This window comes from Dendrobates tinctorius, unplaced genomic scaffold (assembly GCF_039654945.1).
Source record: "Dendrobates tinctorius isolate UK_male_01 unplaced genomic scaffold, ASM3965494v1 ptg000197l, whole genome shotgun sequence".
In the NCBI taxonomy this organism is placed as follows: Eukaryota; Metazoa; Chordata; class Amphibia; order Anura; family Dendrobatidae; genus Dendrobates; species Dendrobates tinctorius.
In genome coordinates this window covers 4,981,121-5,002,183 of record NW_027361864.1, presented here as the reverse complement: position 1 = coordinate 5,002,183, position 21,063 = coordinate 4,981,121, and the positions used below count along the sequence as shown (strand labels likewise).

General features: G+C 46.3%; 1 protein-coding gene across 2 annotated transcripts in view; it reads right to left on the bottom strand.

The window, feature by feature from the left end:
* The window catches only part of LOC141056388 (uncharacterized), a 93,407-nt gene that overhangs the window by 19,815 nt on the left and 52,529 nt on the right, over positions 1-21,063 (bottom strand). The window contains exons 5-6 of one of the 2 annotated variants that reach the window (XM_073553167.1): positions 13,244-13,334; positions 12,459-12,744 (exon numbers count right to left, since the gene is read on the bottom strand). In XM_073553167.1, the coding sequence (XP_073409268.1) occupies positions 12,540-12,744; positions 13,244-13,334 (296 nt within the window). In that variant the 3' untranslated portion in view covers positions 12,459-12,539. Of the gene's footprint in view, positions 1-12,458; positions 12,745-13,243; positions 13,335-21,063 lie in introns of those variants that run through there. The other variant, XM_073553168.1, reaches the window with a different exon arrangement.

Genomic DNA, 21,063 nt, shown 5'->3' with positions numbered 1-21,063 from the left:
CTCTATATCCGATCACTCACTCGCTCTTGTCACCTGCATCTTAAAAACATCTCCAGAATCCGACCTTTTCTCACCTTTGAAACTGCTAAGACTCTTACTGTCGCTCTTATTCATTCTCGTCTGGACTACTGCAACTCTCTTCTGATCGGTCTCCCTCTTACCAAACTTTCTCCTCTCCAATCCATCTTGAATGCGGCAGCCAGGGTCATATTTCTGTCCAGCCGCTTCACCGTTGCCTCCATCTTGTGCCAGTCATTACACTGGCTACCTATTCGCTACAGGGTCCAGTATAAACTCATCTCTCTCACCCACAAAGCTCTCCACTGTTCTGCACCGCCTTATATCTCCTCTCTCATCTCTGTCTATCGCCCTACACGTGCCCTCCGTTCTACAAATGACCTAAGACTAACATCCCCCATAATCCGAACCTCGCACCTCCGTCTCCAAGACTTCTCTCGTGCTGCTCCAGCTCTCTGGAATGCACTTCCCCAGACGATCAGACTGATACCTAGCCCTGACCTATTCAAGCGTGCTTTGAAAACCCATCTCTTCAAACAAGCCTACCACATCAACTACTCAGCAAGCTAACTTTGCCCTGTTCCCTCCTTCCAAATATTATTCTGAATCTGCACCCTACTATTCATCTGTCTCCACACCCTTCATGCACATGATAACTGCACTTGATACTTGTCTATTGCACTTAAACACACGGGCTGATGACCGGATCATGCAGCTTTATATGAAAATCCCTATTATAATTGCCAGACCTGAATTAACAAGCATTTCTCACCTACTGTGTCCCCCCATTTCCTTGTAGATTGTAAGCTTGCGAGCAGGGACCTCACTCCTAATGTCACTGTTTGAATTGTCTTAACTTGTATTGAATTTATTGTCTGTACATGTCCCCGCTTAATTGTAAAGTGCTGCGGAATATGTTGGCGCTATATAAATAAAAATTATTATTATTATTATTATCTCTCCGCAAGTTCCCTGCAGCACATCCCTGCAGCCTCTTCCTCGCCGGCAGCTTTCTGTCTGAAACAGCCGCGCGCTGAATGATGACGTAATCCAGCTGGGCTGTCTCAGACAGGAAGCGCCGGGCAGGAAGCAGGACGCTGGGATGTGCTGTGGAGAACTTGCGGGGAGGTGGGGGGGCTGTGTGTCTGTCTGCGTGCGTGTTTATATGTGTGAGTGTGAGAGAGTGGAGCAGTGGTACATTCAGGCAGTGTTAGCTGCAGCCTGTGGCTAACGCTGCCCACTATTAAAGTGAAATGGTATTCACTCCTGTCCACGCCCATGGGGACGTGGGGAAGCATGAATATTCATTTCTCTTTAGCAGCGGGGACAGGATCCTGTCTCCAGCTGCTGCTCCGCTGGCATACGGGGGGGCCCCCTTCACTGAGTGGCCCTATAGCCACTGGCTGGGAGGCCCTAGGCAGCTGCTGGCCAGTATGCCAGCAGGTGTCAGTGTCTGGGCCCATCGGAGAATCCTCCAGTTCTCTGGTGGGCCTGTACGACCCTGGACAACACCCTGGTTTTGATTTTTATCCTAAATCATATTGCAAGACTCGTTAAAGGGTCCATATTGACTTTTAGGATTGCTACTTCCAGTAGGTGGTGCTAGAGTTCAAATCCTCTTCCTCTCTGAAGCGGATATTTGCATATAAATAGTCACTGTGCAGAGAGGGATTACCTATAAGATAAGAAATGATCCTTTACAGGATTAATTTTCTGTTACATTAGGTCATACTGAAGTGATAGGATCAGGCTCACAGCAGGTTTGTGCAAATATTAGCAAAATCAAGAGACACATACAAAGTTGAGAATAGGGTTTGGTACTAGATTTGATGACTGGTCCACTGGAGCTCTTTGAAGTTTTTGTTTTATCACCAAGAAAGAGATTAAAAAATGTGATAAGTATAGACTCCTGCACCCATCATCTAGACACTGATGATGTCATGTGCCTCCAAGCATACAGTACAGACCAAAAGTTTGGACACACCTTCTCATTCAAAGAGTTTTCTTTATTTTCATGACTATGAAAATTGTAGATTCACTCTGAAGGCATCAAAACTATGAATTAACACATGTGGAATTATATAATTAGCATAAAAGTGTGAAACAACTGAAAATATGTCTTATATTCTAGGTTCTTCAAAGTAGCCACCTTTTGCTTTGATTACTGCTTTGCACACTCTTGGCATTCTCTTGATGAGCTTCAAGAGGTAGTCACCGGAAATGGTCTTCCAACAGTCTTGAAAGAGTTCCCAGAGATGCTTAGCACTTGTTGGCCCTTTTGCCTTCACTCTGCGGTCCAGCTCACCCCAAACCATCTCGATTGGGTTCAGGTCTGGTGATTGTGGAGGCCAGGTCATCTGGTGTAGCACCCCATCACTCTCCTTCTTGGTGAAATAGCCCTTACACAGCCTGGAGGTGTGTTTGGGGTCATTGTCCTGTTGAAAAATAAATGATGGTCCAACTAAACGCAAACCGGATGGAATAGCATGCCGCTGCAAGATGCTGTGGTAGCCATGCTGGTTCAGTATGCCTTCAATTTTGAATAAATCCCCAACAGTGTCACCAGTAAAGCCCCCCCACACCATCACACCTCCTCCATGCTTCACGGTGGGAGCCAGGCATGTAGAGTCCATCCGTTCACCTTTTCTGCGTCGCACAAAGACACGGTGGTTGGAACCAAAGATCTCAAATTTGGACTCATCAGACCAAAGCACAGGTTTCCACTGGTCTAATGTTCATTCCTTGTGTTCTTTAGCCCAAACAAGTCTCTTCTGCTTGTTGCCTGTCCTTAGCAGTGGTTTCCTAGCAGCTATTTTACCATGAAGGCCTGCTGCACAAAGTCTCCTCTTAACAGTTGTTGTAGAGATGTGTCTGCTGCTAGAACTCTGTGTGGCATTGACCTGGTCTCTAATCTGAGCTGCTGTTAACCGGCGATTTCTGAGGCTGGTGACTCGGATGAACTTATCCTCCGCCCCTTTCCTGGGGCGGTCCTCATGTGAGCCAGTTTCTCTGTAGCGCTTGATGGTTTTTGCCACTGCACTTGGGGACACTTTCAAAGTGTTCCCAATTTTTTGGACTGACTAACCTTCATTTCTTAAAGTAATGATGGCCACTCGTTTTCCTTTACTTAGCTGCTTTTTTCTTGCCATAATACAAATTCTAACAGTTTATTCAGTGCGACTATCAGCTGTGTATCCACCAGACTTCTGCACAACACAACTGATGGTCCCAACCCCATTTATAAGGCAAGAAATCCCACTTATTAAACCTGACAGGGCACACCTGTGAAGTGAAGACCATTTCCGGTGACTACCTCTTGAAGCTCATCAAGAGAAGGCCAAGAGTGTGCAAAGCAGAAATCAAAGCAAAAGGTGGCTACTTTGAAGAACCTAGAATATAAGACATATTTTCAGTTGTTTCACACTTTTTTGTTAATTATATAATTCCACATGTGTTAATTCATTGTTTTGATGCCTTCAGAGTGAATCTACAATTTTCATAGTCATGAAAATAAAGAAAACTCTTTGAATGAGAAGGTGTGTCCAAACTTTTGGTCTGTACTGTATGACATCGCCCTAAATAGGATTATGCCTAGTTCACAAGGATGCAACCACTGTATATATTTGAATCCATTTAATAATTTAGGTCCTGAGACTTTTCCAATGACTACTACCTAGGACAGTGATACCCAACTGAAAACCTTCTTGTATCTTACATTAAAAAGAATCTGTCAGCGGGTTTTTGCTATTTAATCTGAGAACACCATAATATAAAGCCAGAGATCATAATTCCAGGGATGTGTCACTTATTAGGCTGTGGACTGTAGTTTCCATACAATCAGTGTTTTATCCACAGGAGATTATCACTGCAGGACTAAGTGTCACTTGCAGGCCAGTCAAGATAATCTGTGTAACCCCACACCCACCACTGATTGGCAGCTTGCGGACACTGCACATTGGACACAGGACGTTGTAAATCACTGGTGTGGGCGGGGTTATACACAGCTCACCATTCATAGCACTGCTACATCTTAGCGGTGAGAGAGTGGGTGGCATCAAATCTAAGCTGCCCAAAGAATGCACATGCTACTACTTTTAACTGCTCCAGGGTTTCTGAATGGTTAAAAGAAGTAACAAAAGACTAAACATGCACACAGCAATGTTGTTTTGACATTGCTGCGCATTATGCCCATTTTTGTGGCAGTTTTGCTGCGCTTTTTCTGGTGGATTCCAGGCAGAATTTGCATGAAAAAGTCGTTGCATCCACATAGCCAGTTTCTGCTCCAAAAACTGCTCAATAAACTTTATGTGCACGTTCCGTAAGATAAATTTCTACGGCACACTTACCTTGCTCAGGATCCAGTCATTGACTAAAGAATAGATATTGAGTCTGACTCATTTGTGAGGGGTTTTAAAGTCGCGTTTCTTTTTTTTTTGTCTTGTAGTATTCAATTATGTTTTTTGCACCAAATTCATCCCAGTTCACACAGTTCATGAATTTTGCATAAAGTACGGTAAATAATATTCCAGTTTCCTGTTTTTGACCATGTTCTTCAAAAAGTTGTAACAATTACTCAAAAAATATCTGATGTAAATAAAATCAGTCCATTTGCGTCAAATTTTGCAACTTGTTGAAAAGTCACAAATGATGAATCAGGCAAAAATGTCTGAAAACTCTAAACTCTGCCCACAAATGGCGAAGTTAAAAATAAAAAACAAGCAAAACCTAGAAAATAGACATAAAAAAGGAGTAAATGGAACAATGAATTTAGTGCAAGCAAATAAAAAGCAAGTTCAAGCCTCAAATGCAATAATGAGTCGGCCCATTGTTTTTTCTTGTTATGACAAATGTAGCTTTTCAATCTCTAAACCTTAAGGTTTTGTGTGTGTTTTTCTACAGTATTTATTTGTATTTGTTGCTTATGTATTTCTGTTCTTGTATTTATGTTTCTGCATTGCATGTAATGGCATTTTATGTCTTCTACATTTTTTTTGTGCTATAAGAAGAAACTTTATTTTACATTTTAATATATTTTTTTCTGTTTTTCGCTCGATCAAAATATTGGATATTTGCCGGCCATAAATACAACCTTATCAAGCAAAAAAGTCATACAAGTGTCTACCTGGCAGAGTCTGAATGTGATGTATGGCCGATGGACATGTAGTGCAGTGTAGAGCTGGTAGCCGCGGCCGAAGCTCTCGTCTCCTCCTTTTTTCGCCTCAGCGCGATACATGAAAGTGGGGGTCCTGGCTGGGTGTGTGAGTTGATGCTGTGAAGGCCTTGTGCCCGTGAAGACCTCCTCTAGCCGGTGGTGTTGGTTGGCCTGAACCATAGGTTCCACAGTTCAATAAAGGTGACTTCCATTCTAAAACACAGTCTTTACTGACCGGTAACTTGGTAAGGGTTATATACAAGGAATAACAGGTACAAAGTCTCATGGACTTTTCTTTTGCAGTATAAAACATTTTCATACGCACTGTATCCTTCCAATGTAGTCTTCTCCAGGGCCAGTGAAGCACACTGTTTCACCCTACTTCATCACAGCCTAGCTTGTCGCCACAGTCCAGATCAGTAAGTCTCTCTACCTGCTCAGCGGTTCCGTGTCCTGGATCTACCACTCGGGACCACCCACTAGTCTCACAAACTCAGTCGTGTTAGGCCCGTTACCTTCGGCATTTAGCAAGTTCAGAGTTTCTCGTCACAAGTCGTCCTATCCAAGGACCCCATTTCTTTGAAAGGCTACTCTGTCTCGTTGGTCGGATCCATGTTACGCTAGGCCCTTGACCTCTAAGTCTAGCTTTCCTGTAGTTCACCCAAAACGGCAGCACTACTCACAGAACACTTCAAACTTGCACTTGAACTCGACATTATCTACAGGAAGCGGTATCTTTCCCTAACGCTAAGCCCCTCCCACTATGGGTTAGCCCCAAACATTAGCTCCTAACTTACCCTAATGTCGATACTTAACCACAGTCAACTACCTTATACTACCTACCCTATATTCTAAGCCCTAAACTTTGTCTTAATGCACACTACTAACATTACTACACATTATACAGGCAAAAAATTACACTTTTCATGACACAATATATACAAAGATGCAGGAAATAATATACATAATACACACAACGCGATTGGTGTCTTCAGAGGTAGGAATGCGATAGCCATTGTCCACCACCCTTACAGAAGGAACCAATGGTCACATTTGAATCACCCACAAAATGTCAGATTGATTTTTGCTGACTTAGTAGACAAATTTCCTAGACTTTCTTCACTGGAAGCAAATTTTCAGTTTCTTGACCTGTGTTGGTGAACATCACAGGTATCCATCAACTAGAGATGCCTCCAACCGAACTATTTATGGGGTCTAAACAGATGGTGGGGTGCTGCCTTTTCTATCTTATAGTATCTCATGTATGGAAGCATTTGTTGGTTTCAGAATTTGTTCCCACCAGATTACAAGAAAGACACATATTGTATATAGACTAATATCTTCATTCTTCTTGGTTATGCTATACTACATGATTGTACAGAAGTGTATTGTCCCGTTTTGTATTACTGTCACTCACTAATGTGCTAAACTCTGTAGGGATTCACTTTGGCAGGCATTAGTCATTAGGCTTTACGTAGTGTTCACACAGGCAATGCAGTTTGGTTCAAACGTGCAGTTTTTATTGCTTTCCACAGGTTGCAAAAGCACCAAAACAAAATCATAAACAAATCCCTAGCCTTGTCCAGGCACTAACTAAACAGTATAGACCCCTAATACCTCAGACATGGCAGAGCTAGCCCCAGTTTGTTCAAACAAAACTTCTATCATCCATAGCAACCACTGATACTTGCAGCTTGGTGTACATGGCCTGTAGAGACTCTTCTCAATGAGATTCCGACTTGTTTCTCTCTTCAACTTCAAAACACATCCAGTGTGCTCAGCCTCCCCAGCTGACTAACTTAGATGAACACCTAGCCTGTTTATTCACACAGCTAGCCAGGTGTACTAATCAAAGTCTGCTGAACTAGGATTTGACCCTAGCTTAGCTGGTACTGCCACATACCCTCCCCCTCTGTCCAAAGGCGAGGACTGGGTATCATCTGCCAACAAACAGCCTACAGGTGTTTAAATTGACCCAAATGTGAGGCTTATGCTTGATGACATGAGGGTAACCTAGTAACTTCACAAATCTGCAATTATTTTTGAGTATTGATTTTCGGTCATCCCCATTTTTTTTGTAGGGAAAGTTCCTGCCTCTTTGTCACTCACAAGATTGGCCCATGACTGGGCCAACCTGCAAGAACTTTCAAGTGGGTCCATACTTTTCCAGGGTTTTAATAGGCTGCCATAATATGAGTACATAGGAAACGCCTTATACTCCATGGATTTTTCCTCTTGGACCTTGAGGTGGCGCTCTTTTACTTATCCTTTCACTTTGTCCTTACAACACAATAAAACATTATGCCTGGCTCTTTGCGCAAACTAACTACTGGCTCCCATCTGCTGGGGAAAGCCATTTACATTTTCCTTGGTACCTTTTAGTGTTAAGTATCTAAGACGGCCTGTCCCAAAGTTGTCCTAGGACTCCTCCAGGTCAGGGACATTGGCTTCAAGGGATGATTCCTCATCCCCCTTTCTACCAAGTACAGTGAAAGACAATTCACCTTTTGCACCATGTGACTTTCTTACCATAGCCGACTTCTGGTGGCATATTGGACTACTAGGTGCTAAAGCTTTAAGTCCCACAGCAATGGAAAGTCATGTCCGATAAAAATATCATTCAATAAGTCATTGACCACTCCCATTTCATGGGACACAGAATCACCATCTGTACATATGTCAACCTGGGCCATGGTATAGTTCTTGGCGTCTCCATGGATACACCTTACTCCCACCCCCCTTCTCAGCACATTTGGAAGTGTGGCCCCCACCAAGGTCACCAAACTCCCTCAGTCCAGAAGACCCATTACTTGGACACCGTTCACAGTCATCCAGCATACCAGAGGCCCCTCGCCAAGATGAGGAATAGCACTGCCGGCCAGGTAGATGAAGTAGGAGTAGCGCCGGCCTACACTGCAGTCCTCCGGCTACGAGGTCAATGGACAAATGGCTGATATATGGCCTGGGACTTGGCACCTCCAACAGATAAAGGTACAAGATGTAATCTTTGAACCCCTCCTGGGTCTTTTTCCGTCCCTCAGACGAGGTCTGGGCCCCCTCTTTTGGGTCTCCCAGAAATATGACCTTAGGCTCCCTTGGTTGCTCAGGGAGTTCTCCATGGCCACTTATCTTTCCACCAGGCTTACTAGGTCATCTGCATTTTGGAGATCTCTTTGGGCGACCCAGTTTTGCACGGATTTCGGTAGTGACTGGATAAATCAGTCCACTACCACTATTTCCACTATCTGTGCTGGAGAGTAGGTCCTGGACTGCATCCATTTTTGCACCAGGTGTAACATCTGGAACTGTGTGGTGTTTGTCACTTTGGAAGCGCCAGAGGTGCATCTGTTGTGAAGGACTGCCAGTTTTTCTCTGCCAGCCTCTCAAGTTCAGTCAGGACAGCATCGACCTCCAGAGTCATCTTCTGTAAGGCCTCCCGTATCGTTCGCCGTCTCCCTTGCTTAAACAGTTTCTGGCAGGAGAGCCATCTGCTGCTGCTGTAACTGCTGCTGAAACTGCTTCTGCTGCAGAAGCTGCTGCTTTAACTTCTGCTGGTGATACTGCTGGAACAGCAGTTTTTATCCTGTTGTACTTGCTGCTGCTGTTGCTGCACCTGGATTATGCTTAACTAGCTCCTCCATGCTTTCAGACTGGGTTCTCTGGGACCTAACACCCACATTACAGTCACCAATTGTAGCCTTAGGTAGCATTCACACAAGCAAAGCACTTTTGGTCCAAACACATGATGTTCTTATTGCTTTCCCCAGGTTGCACAGCACCAAAACAACAAAATCATAAACATAAATCCCTAGCCTCTTCCAGGTGCTAACTAAACAGTATACTTCAGACACTACTGCGCTAGCCCCAGTTAAACAAAGCTGCTCTTGGCCATAGAAACCACGGCTACTTGCAGTTTGGTGCACATGGCCTGTGCAGACTCTTCTCAAAGAGATTCTGGCTTGTTTCTCTCTTCAACTTCAGAACACATCCAGTCTGCTCAGAGATTCATCCACTACATCCAGTACATTTTATAGATCATCAATTTATTATGGCAGCTTGTTAATGGCAATTATTATATCATACACTACCCAGACGGATATAAAAGAATCGTTTATTAGCTCTCCATGTAGTAGTGAGGACACATCATATTTTGGATAGTTGGTCATGAATGTAATAGTAATAGAATTTATGGAAGCAATAGGAGAACCATACATTGCTGTTACTTCATCGAATTATATCAGATATATTTATTATTTGTGATGATGGATATCTAATGATCATTCAACCATAGAAAGATCTAATGGAGACATAGAATTCCAATGAGTGAAGATGTGATGAAGGTCATATATTGTTTGGAAATGTAAAATTTGTAAGATCTAGAAGAGACAACAATGTCACTTGAAGTAGCAAAGAAAGGTGGACGGTCACATATTACTTTCGTTAATTTGACTTCCATGGGTGTGATGGTGTCTTCTACCTGGGATACCCTTGTTTCCACCTCCGTAATGCGGCCCTTCATGGCTTGCATGTCTTGTCGGAGGCGTCCCACCTCGGTGTGCACGTCCTCTATCTTCCCAGACAGAGACGTCCTGGTTAAGGAGATAGCCTGCATAAGTTGTTCAGATGCCTGCTTAAGGGTTAATTCCTCTTGCTCACTCTCCTCCCCACCCACAGAAGGGCAGTTCTTACGCTGAGCCTGTGAGGGATTATTTTAAGAGATCTTGAGCCTTCAGCATGATCTATTCTGGCATATTCCTTCAGCTTTTCAGCCGCCCCAGACCCCTTGGAACGACTCATTTTAATAGCAATAGGGCACAGCCGGATATCAGAGACAGTGCACTCTGGAGTCCCCTGAATCAAGGTTATAGATGGAGAAAAATTATCAGATGGTGGCTACAGGGTCCCAGGAGCAGCACAGACCTGCAGAGTCACACAGGGAGGCAATGTCCAGCTCCGAGCACCAGACAAGGGCCCTTATAGCCCAGGGGGAGACCCTCAGCACCCCACAGGAACAGCAGTCAGAGAGGGATCCAAGTCCCTACAGTAATGGCGCTGGCAGGCCAGGTGATATAGCAAAGAGGGGAACGCGGGGCCCAATCTTTCAGGGCACACACCGCTTGTCCCTCACAAGAATTCAGGGTGTCTGCTCACCGTCTGTCAGCGCCTTTAGCGAGGGAGCCCAGCGCCGTGTCTCACAGGCAGAGCGCGCGCCTCCAAGATGGCCGCCGCCCCGTGCAGGCCCCACCGGCTGCCCCGGTCTTCACAGCCGCAGGCACCCATGAATCCAACCCCGCTCTCCCGCTGGGGTCCAGGAGTGCCACAGAGTCCAGAGGGGTCCGAGGACTAACAAATGTGCCGCAAACGTAAGGATCTGCTGGACGAATGTCGTCAGGATGGCAGGAGCTCTTGCCCAGCGTGTCCTCACTCCGTCGCTACATAGCCACGCCCCCCCTTGGCAGTTGATTTTTATTCCATCTTCAGCCTCGAAAGGTCCAACTAGCTCATCTTTAACAATACCAGCCCATAGCAATGCATTGCTGGTGTCTGAGTAGAGGTGGAGGTGTGTGCCCACGGTTTGTCAAGGGTCACTCTTATCTCATCAGTTCATTAAACCCTTGAAAAATCTGACTTCACATATTTCTTGGCCCAGACTATGTCTTTGAACACCTTGTACTTCTGTGTCTTGCTCAGTGGTGGTCAGGTTTCAGTCTTCCTTACCTCGGCCATGTCTTTGAGCACCTTGCACTTCTGTGTCTTGCTCAGGGGTGGTCGGGTTCAGCCTTTCTTACCTCGACCATGTCTATGAGCAAATTGCACTTCTGTGTGTTGCTCAGTGGTGGTCGGGTACAGCCTCCCTTACCTTGGCCATGTCTCTGAGCACCTTGTATTTCTGTGGCTTGTTCAGTGGTGGTCGGGTTCAGCCTTCCTTACCTCGGCCATGTCTCTGAGCCTTGATCACACTGTACTTCTGGGCCCCCAGGGAGGCTACAGTTCTACAATATGACAGCATTGGAAGATGATGGCTTCCTGGTCGCTTTACATTTGACTTTTCTCACAACTTGCAGCTAATTTGCTCAATCCATGTTTTTGTGACCCCATTCACCATTTGAAACAAAACTTTTGGTTCTGTGATGACGTCCCAATATTTTAGCAATTTCAGGAGTACTGCATTCCTCTCTAAGGCTGGGTTCACACGTAGCGGAACTCTTGCGGATATTACCGCGAGAATTCCGGAATTCCATTCCGCAGGAAAATCGCATTCCATTCCGCGGGAAAATATTGTTATTCTCACCTTCCGACGTCCCGCGCAGCCTTCCCGCCTCCACACTCCCGGTCCCAGTAATCCTTTGCGACAATTACCGCGATGACGTCCGTTCTCGCGGGATCGCAACGTCTCGCGGTCATTCGCGATGACGTCGCGCGAATGACCGTGAGACTTCGCGATCCCGCGAGAATGGACGTCATCGCTCGCAAAGGCTTACTGGGACCGGGAGCGTGGAGAGAGGCGGGAAGGCTGCGCGGGACATCGGAAGGTGAGAATAACATTATATATTTTTTTAATTCTATTTTTTACAGGGATATGGTACCCAGAGCCCAGAGGACAGTCTCCTCTCCTCCGGACCGTGGGTACCATCCGCAAATGTTCTGCTTACTTTTCGCATGGTGTGCACAGCCACATGCGGAAAGTAAGCAGAACAATGCATTCCTATGGGTGCGGGATCGCCGCGATTCCGCGAAATTAATGAGCATGCTGCATTTTTTACCGCAAAGCGATTCCGCCGCGGTAAAAACCGCAGCATTAGCACAGCATTGCAGAATCCCATAGGATTGCATGGGATGCTTATTTTTCGCGTTTTCGCGGCAAAATCGCACGGTAAAAACCGCCATGGAAACGCGAAAAAAACGCCACGTGTGAACTCAGCCTAACACTTGTATACATTTTTTTTATTTTTCAGTTAGTGAAATCTTTTTTTTTGCCCATTTTACCTGAATACAAATACATATCACCCAATCTGCTTCATCCAATAAGCATCAAGTTTACACAGCTTGGAGTGGGAAAATCTGCATAAAAATAATGATATGGTCAAAATACTCACTGCCTAATAATTCTGCACACAGTGTAGACACATGGATGTGTACGAGTATAAATTAGGTGGGAAGTTAGGAATCTAACGATCTTAAAAGCCTTGGATGGTCTAAAAAAGACATTGCTGTGCCTCCAAATACTAAAAATAAGAGGATGAATATTTAGTGGTTGGGATTACAGTAATGGTTATTCAACCGTTAGAAAGTCAAGGAGAGCGTATTTATTGAGGAGTCTGGGTCAGCCATGGTTTGATCACGATGTGCATAAATCTAGGTTATCCTCTTACTGCTGATCATACAGTGGAGTGATTGTTCCGTCCTTCCACTCGATCAGGATCTCTCCATGTCTCAGGGTGGTTGTGTTAGAATCTGGACCCGAATACTCTGACAGGTCGACCTTGCTGGTTAAAGGGGATTGCTCATAGGGAGAACCAAATTTATGGTGAGGTTTGACATGATTTGGTAACACTGATAAAAGTTTCCGTTTCCTGGAAGGTAAAATAATATTTTAATATTCCAACTTTAAATTTATGTATAACATTTATTATATATTCTGTACTAGCCTTGTAATGAGTATTTAAAGAGTAATTGTCATCAGGTCAAAAGTGGCCAGTTCCTGTTTCTATTATAGTCTCGCTACTTCCTTGTGGTATCTGTTTTCTGTTTTTTAAAAATCCTCCATACCGTTCCAGAGATATTGGCCTTTTATTTAGGGCAAATTTTTATAGCCTTTACTAAGGGGGCTTGGCTCATAGGGTAATAATGCATTCAAGTCCAAAGACACGCCCCGGAGAATTATGTGAGCCACGCCCCTTTAGTAAAGACCATGAAAATTAGAGCTAGATAAAAAGACCCATATCTCTGGCACTGTATGGTAGATTAAAAGAAAAATAAAGAAGGAATCTTCAGGACAGCATTAGGAATAAAATAAGAGCAAAAACTACCCACTTTTGACCTGGTGACGGGTTCTCTTTAAATTAGACTTACTTGTTGACACGGACATTCAGTACAATTATGATCACCCCCAGGATGAATGTAAAGGGGCTTAAAATCAACATGGCGATTCTCCATCCACTGCCTGTGAGAAGAGGAGGAATATTGAATAATGTTGATTCATAGTCCTCAATACTTTGTAAATTAATTTCATCATATAACTCTATAGAGAACAGAAATTTATTTTTCTACTACACAGCCCCAAATAAAACCTCATGCATCACTGAAAGAGGGGGTAGACCCCCGAAACGTAAGGGAATGATTGCACAGTTGTAACTTAGAGTGAATATGTTTTTCTTTATTCACTGTGTATTTGAAAGAAAGCCAAAATAAAAACTTTTCTAAAGTGCTAGAGAAAGTTCTCGAGTGGTGTCCTTTCTAATATACTGTATACAGGGTCCCATATCCCTTGGTTTCATTTGTAGGGCTAAAGAGTTTACAAAATGTTTTTGGTCTGCAGTCACCAGTAGGGGGAGCTCACTGTAGACAGCTCTCACAGAACTCAGTATCCAACAGGTTTTCAGATTTCAGAAACCCCTAGCCCCCTGCAGCTATTGGTTTAATAAGACTAAACTGTACTGTTCCTTCTGCCACCCTTCCGTTCAGCACTAAGATTCCGACTCTGCTAGCGGTGCTTATTATTGTCTGCAGTGCCACGGGCACGTCAATAGTGCTGCTACAAAACGCTCAGAGCTGCTGTGCTCACTGACTGGTTGTGTGGCGCCCCTGAGGCTCAGTCGCCACAGAGGTACTGCACCTTCTTCTAAGGTGTAGTGCCCCACCAACTAGGTAAGTTGGGAACTTCTTTCCATACTCCAACACCTGCACCCACACACAGGATAGTTCAGCAATGGACCAGATTGCGGCTCCATGCTTAGAGGTTAGCAGAGCACCTTTCGTGGGTCCTTGCTTTGTAACACAAGATGTGCTGGGAGGTGAGTGGAGTTAGATATAAAAAGGAGTGGGAAAGTTTAGAATTACAGGACAGTCTGGCGGGAGGTCAGGCGAGAGCAGAGAGCAGGCTGACAGGAGGTCAGCCTGACGGGAGGTCAAGGCGGAGGAAGACAGTCTGTCAGGAGAGGCTGAGGACTGGTCTTAGTGGAACGAACTCCCAAGGAGAGGAGAGAAGAAGGAGTGCTGCAGCTGCCTCAGTGATCTGAGCCAGCTGGCACGGGAAAGGAACAGAAGGAGGAAGACGTAGAACTGCAACCTAAGCTTCCATAAGAGAGAGAAGGAACAGCGCGGAACGAAGGAGAAGGAGAACAGAGAGGAGTTGTGGGTTGGAAGAGGAACCCTGCCTATAGGTTCTCAGCGCAAGGCTGGGGCCCGGTCCCCGAGGTTGTATGGACACTTATGGTTCTGCAGCAGACACCGGTGGAGTAGTTGGCTGTAAATGCATTACTCCCATCCAAGACTTGGGGCACAACAGCATCTGTATAGGGAGCCGGGACTCAGGAGAAAGGGAGTCCCCGAAGTAGGCTACAGCTGTCTGCCGTACAAGGAAGAGTTGTTAGGAACATCTGACAGGAGGAACTTCAGAGTACCACGGTACTGGAGCTCTTCACACCAAAAGCGCAATATAGGAGTAGTTCAGGACAGGTGCATGTTGGCGGAGTGTTGGAGAGGAGAAGCCTGACTTGCCCAGGAGGTTGATTAAGTCTCTACCCTGGAGGACACGGCACGGAGGCAGGCACCAGTGTGTACCACGAACTGTGAGTAAAGCTTTGGAACTACAAGCCCTGGTGTCTTCCAGTCATTGTGCGCCAACACCGTCAGCACCGCTACATCTGGGTATCATCCTTTACACTACCTGCGCCTACACACTGCCCTGGGGTTACAGCTTCACCTGTGGGGAGCTATACCATCTATGCTGCAACACACCATCAACCCCAGAGGATGTTGGTGTCATGTTGGACACTGTTCGCACCAGGGTGTCCGGCAGACAGAGGTAATACCCCATCCTACCACATGGTTCTCAGCGGCGCTGGTTGGTCTTCTGATCCGGCTTGGATTGGGTTAACCAGGTTATCATTCTGGCTGAGGGCTTAGCCACGCCCTCTGTCTTTAAATTGCCCTGTGTGACTATGGGCGTCGCCGACTATAGCTCTTGCCTTGTGCTAAGCGATACCGGTCTGGAGTGGTGGTCTAAGGAGCATACGGTTGCTGGTGTAGTATATTCCATTGTTGCCATTTTGCCTCCCTGTGTTGTATTATTTGGTTTCCCTTGCACATTACTGTATTCCCCTGTGTGTACGCGGTGTGGTGCATTTCCGTTATCCCTGTCCATACTTATTTGTGGGGTCTGGTGTTTGGTCTCCTCACTGGGTGGAGGGTGGTGGGTTCAGCTTAGGGCTGGACAGGAGACAAGGACAGGGTGGAGGCCCAGGCAGGCACACCTTCAGTGTAAACCCTGGGTTGAGGGACAGACAGGGTTTCCCCTAGTCTGAGGGATACCGCAGGGGCCCCGGGGTTTCAGCCTAAGTTACCTAGGCTTCCCATGACATTATAGTCGGCCCAAAAAAAAAAAAAAAAAAGGAATTATTTACCATGGATCCTATAGTCTCCATAACCAAGCAGCTGGAAGCTCTGTCCATACAGGTCACTGAACTGAGGGGGGCGGTCCAGCAATAAGGCCTCTCAGTTCCTGCTGTGCAAACTGAGGCAGCAGTCAGGGCAGCTGATGCCAAGTTACCTCTTCCTGAACGATTTTCTGGTGATCGCTGTAAGTTTGTTGTATTTCGTGAATCCTGCAAATTGTATTTTCGCATGCGTCCTCTCTCCTCAGGAAATGAGGCTCAGCGTGTGGGCTTGGTAGTTTCCTTGCTGGGTGGTGATCCACAAGCATGGGCTTTTTCACTGCCTTCTGATTCACCTGTATTTGAGTCCGTAGACCTTTTTTTTCTGCTCTGGGTTTAATCTATGACGATCCTGACAGACTGGCGTTAGCAGAGTCTAAAATACGCTCTCTACTCCAGGGTGAGCGACTGGCGGAGGATTATTGTACGGAATTTCGTCGCTGGGCTGTGGACACGCAATGGAATGACCCTGCACTAAGGAGTCAATTTTTGCATGGGGTTTCTGAAAGGGTTAAACAAGCTCTGCTAATGTATGAGACTCCCGCTTCTCTGGAGGCTGCTATGGTGCTTGTAGTACGCATTGATCGCCGTTTTCGTCAGAGGTCGCAGGAGACATTGCCTGTGGGGGAGGGGCAGTCTCTGGTGAGGTTGCCTCAGATGAATCCGTGGAACCTATGCAGATCGCTGGTATATCACATACACATAATAACAAGCATAAATGTCCCTTGCCCAGAAAGCAAGGGGTCTGTTTTTTTTGTGGCAAAAAAGGACATTTTATTAATGCTTGCCCCCTGGTACCTAAGAAAGACGTGCCGGCGGAAAACTGCTAGGCTCAGAGGGTTTGGAGGAGTCTAGTCTGAGCCTTTTCATATCCTCCGTGGTGGTCTCCCTGTGTATGCTCCCTGCCAAGGTAGTTATCGGGGGCCAAGAGCTGTCGATTACTGTATTTGTAGAAAGTGGTTCAGCCGCTAATCTTATTGATGAAAAGTTTGCGCGTACTGCGGGATTTAAGGTGGAGACGCTGCCTAATCCTATCCGGGTGGTTACCATCAATGCCTCCCCTCTCTCACAAGGGGAGATTAAAGAGTTTGTGGCTGATGTAAAACTCCACATTGGGGTCCTACACTCTGAGCGGGTAACATGTAAGGTGCTCAGTAATTTACCTACTCAGGTAGTTCTGGGGTTTCCATGGTTGTCTATGCACAATCCGGTGATTGATTGGAAAACCCAGGACATAATTCAGTGGAGCAGATACTGCCAGGAGAGTTGTCTGGCCACGTGTATCTCCGCTGTGACTCCCAGCATCCCGGAGCCACTGCTGGACTTTGCTGATGTATTTTCTGAAAGAGGTTGTTCAGAGCTGCCACCGCACCGACCCTATGACTGTGCTATTAGGTTAAAACCGGGGGCCAAGTTACCAAAAGCCAGGATGTTTAATATCTCAGGTCCTGAGAGGCAAGCTCTCAAAAAATACATTGCAGAAAGTCTAAGCAAAGGGCACATCAGGCCTTCATCATCTCCATTGGCGGCGGGGTTCTTCTTTGTCAAGAAGAAAGATGGCGGATTACGCCCGTGTCTGGATTTCAGGGAACTCAACCAGATTACGGTTCGTGACCCCTACCCGATGCCACTGATACCCGATTTGTTCAACCAGGTGTCTGGTGCCAAATGGTTTTCCAAGCTTGACCTCAGGGGGCGTACAATCTCATAAGAGTCCGTCAAGGGGATGAATGGAAGACAGCATTTAATACCCCTGAGGGTCATTTTGAGAATTTGGTGATGCCATTTGGGTTGACGGGCGCGCCAGCAGTATTTCAACATTTCATAAATGATGTCTTTTCTCATCTCTTGGGGAAATTTGTTATTATATACCTTGATGACATTCTTATTTACTCACGCGACCGTGATGCACACATAGAGCATGTTAGGTAGGTGTTGCAGTTGCTCAGATAAAACAAGCTCTATGCCAAGCTTGAGAAATGTGTATTTGTCGTCCAAGAATTACCTTTTTTGGGTTATGTAATTTCCGCCTCAGGGTTTAAAATGGACACCGCTAAGGTGCAAGCGGTGCTGCAGTGGGATCGGCCTGATAATCTCAAGGCGCTTCAGCGATTCCTGGGCTTTTCCAACTATTATAGGAAATTTATTAAGAATTTTTCTATGATTGCTAAGCCGCTCACCGACATGACTAAAAAAGGTACCAATTTTTCTGACTGGTCTGAGGCTGCTGTGCGCGCGTTTGAATTCCTCAAAAACAGTTTTGCTTCAGCTCCCATCCTGGTTCAGCCTGATGTCTCCCTACTATTTACCGTGGAGGTGGATGCATCTGAGGTTGGAGTGGGGGCGGTACTGTCTCAGGGTCCATCCTTGGGCGAATTGCATCCGTGTGCCTACTTCTCCAAGAAACTGTCGCCGGCCGAGCGTAATTACGATATTGATAACAGGGAATTGTTGGCCATCAAGTTGACATTTGAGGAATGGTGACACTTCTTGGAGGGGGCTGTCCATCAGATTACTGTTATAACAGACCATAAGAATCTGCTTTATTTAGAGTCTGCTAAACGCCTGTCCCCCAGACAGGCTCGCTGGGCGTTAGTCTTCACCCGGTTCAATTTTTTTGTGACATACCGACCAGGTTCTAAGAATACTAAGGCGGACGCCTTGTCCAGATGTTTTCCGGGTGGAGAGCCACGTGAGGATCCGGTGCCTATCCTCCAAAAGGGAGTTGTGGTCTCAGCTCTCACGACAGAGGTTGAGGCAGAGATTGCTGATGCTCAGGAGGAGGTACCGCCGGATCTGCCTCCTAATAAATCGTTTGTGCCACTACACCTACGCTTAAAAGTGTTAGGGGAACATCACGATACTGTCCTGGCGGGTCACCCAGGAGTTAAGGGCACTCTGGAACTTGTATCACGTCGTTTTTGGTGGCCCAAAATCCGGCAGGACGTGGCCTCATATGTGTCAGCCTGTACCACGTGCGCACGGGCCAAGACACCACGCTCCCGTCCTGCTGGCACATTGCATCCTCTCCTTGTGCCCAGTAAGCCATGGACTGAGATTTCCATGGATTTCATTACGGATTTGCCCTCCTCGGCTGGGAATACGGTCATTCTGGTAATAGTTGATCGGTTCTCTAAAATGTCGCATTTCGTTGCTTTGCCATCTTTGCCCAATGCGAAGACCCTTGCTCAGGTATTTATTCGCGAGGTGGTCAGACTTCATGGACTCCCGTCTGACATTGTATCTGATAGAGGTACACAATTTGTGGCAAAATTTTGGAGAGCTTTTTGTTCACGCCTAGGGATTAAATTGTCTCATTCATCGGCTTTCCATCCTCAGTCGAATGGGCAGACTGAGCGTATGAACCAAAACCTGGAACAATACTTACGCTGTTTTGTGTCTGACAATCAGGAAGAGTGGTCGGCGTTTCTTCCTCTGGCTGAATTCGCGATAAACAATCATTATCAGGAATCGTCTGGGGAATCTCCTTTCTTTTGTGTTTATGGTCAACATCCCCAATTCTGTACCTTGCGCCAAGGGAGCTCTGCGGGCGTCCCTGAGGAGGACCAGTTGGGAGCACAATTGTCATCCGTTTGGAGGAGAGTAAAGCAGCGCTTGCTGAATGTAGGTTCTAGGTATAAACGTGTGGCTGACGGTAGACGTGTGCCTGGTCCGGACCTGTGTGTGGGTGATTGGGTGTGGTTGTCTACAAGGAACATCAAACTCAAAATACCATCGCTTAAGTTGGGGCCCAGGTTCATTGGTCCATTTAGGATCTCCGCAATTATCAACCCTGTTGCATTTCGTTTAGAGTTACCTGCCGTATACAAGATACATAATGTGTTTCACAAGGCGTTACTTAAGAAAGTCATGGGTGCTGTTGATGTTTCTCCCGTGCCACCACCTCCCGTCTTGGTGGATGGCACGTTGGAGTTTGAGGTGTCCAAGGTGGTTGTCTCTCGGTTAGTGCGTCGCACTCTACAGTACCTGGTCCACTGGCCTCGGACATACATGCGGACCGACTGATTACAGTGTTTCATCGCCACCATCCGGACAAGCCGGGTCCTCGACATTGTGAGGTTCCTGGGGTCCCTCGTAGAAGGCGGGGTACTGTCATGTCGGACACTGTTCGCACCAGGGTGTCCGGCAGACAGCGGTAATACCCCATCCTACCACATGGTTCTCAGCGGCACTGGTTGGTCTTCTGATCCGGCTTGGATTGGGTTAACCAGGTTGTCATTCTGGCTGAGGGTTTAGCCACGCCCTCTGTCTTTAAATTGCCCTGTGTGACTATGGGCGTCGCCGACTATAGCTCTTGCCTTGTGCTAAGCGATACCGGTCTGGAGTGGTGGTCTAAGGAGCATACGGTTGCTGGTGTAGTATATTCCATTGTTGCCATTTTGCCTCCCTGTGTTGTATTATTTGGTTTCCCTTGCACATTACTGTATTCCCCTGTGTGTACGCGGTGTGGTGCGTTTCAGTTATCCCTGTCCATACTTATTTGTGGGGTCTGGTGTTTGGTCTCCTCACTGGGTGGAGGGTGGTGGGTTCAGCTTAGGGCTGGACAGGAGACAAGGACAGGGTGGAGGCCCAGGCAGGCACACCTTCAGTGTAAACCCTGGGTTGAGGGACAGACAGGGTTTCCCCTAGTCTGAGGGACACTGCAGGGGCTCCGGGGTTTCAGCCTAAGTTACCTAGGCTTCCCATGACAGTTGGCTTAACATCTTGCTTGCCAAACACCACAGGTGGCGTCACAAACTATTCCATTCCCTTAACTACATTCCCCCATTACTTGGGCGCCCAGGGCCACGGATCGGGTCACTGCTGCCATGACACATGCAGTGCTGTCGAGATGACTTCAGTTCTGCAGACAGATACAAACTTCGAGAGCAGCAGCAGAAACTCAGTGCTGGACCGGTGGAGGGTGATTCAAACAGTTTGCTTTTTTAAACAAACTGCAGCCAGGGGTCCTTGGAAAACCCCCTTTAATAATCAGTCCTCAGTAAGCTAAAAATTTCAATTGACCAAACAAGCTTTACGATATGTAGACTTTATGGAAATTTGGTACATGGCTGGCCACTTTTCTTAAGGGTGTTTTTTTTTTTAATCTATGCCGTTTAAGAGACATCTTTTTTTAGGGGGGGGACATAGTGTAGTGAGGATTTTTTTGCTGGACAAGTGTCAGTTGTTAATGGCACAGTTTATTGTAGCATATTATGTGCTGAAATACAGGAAACC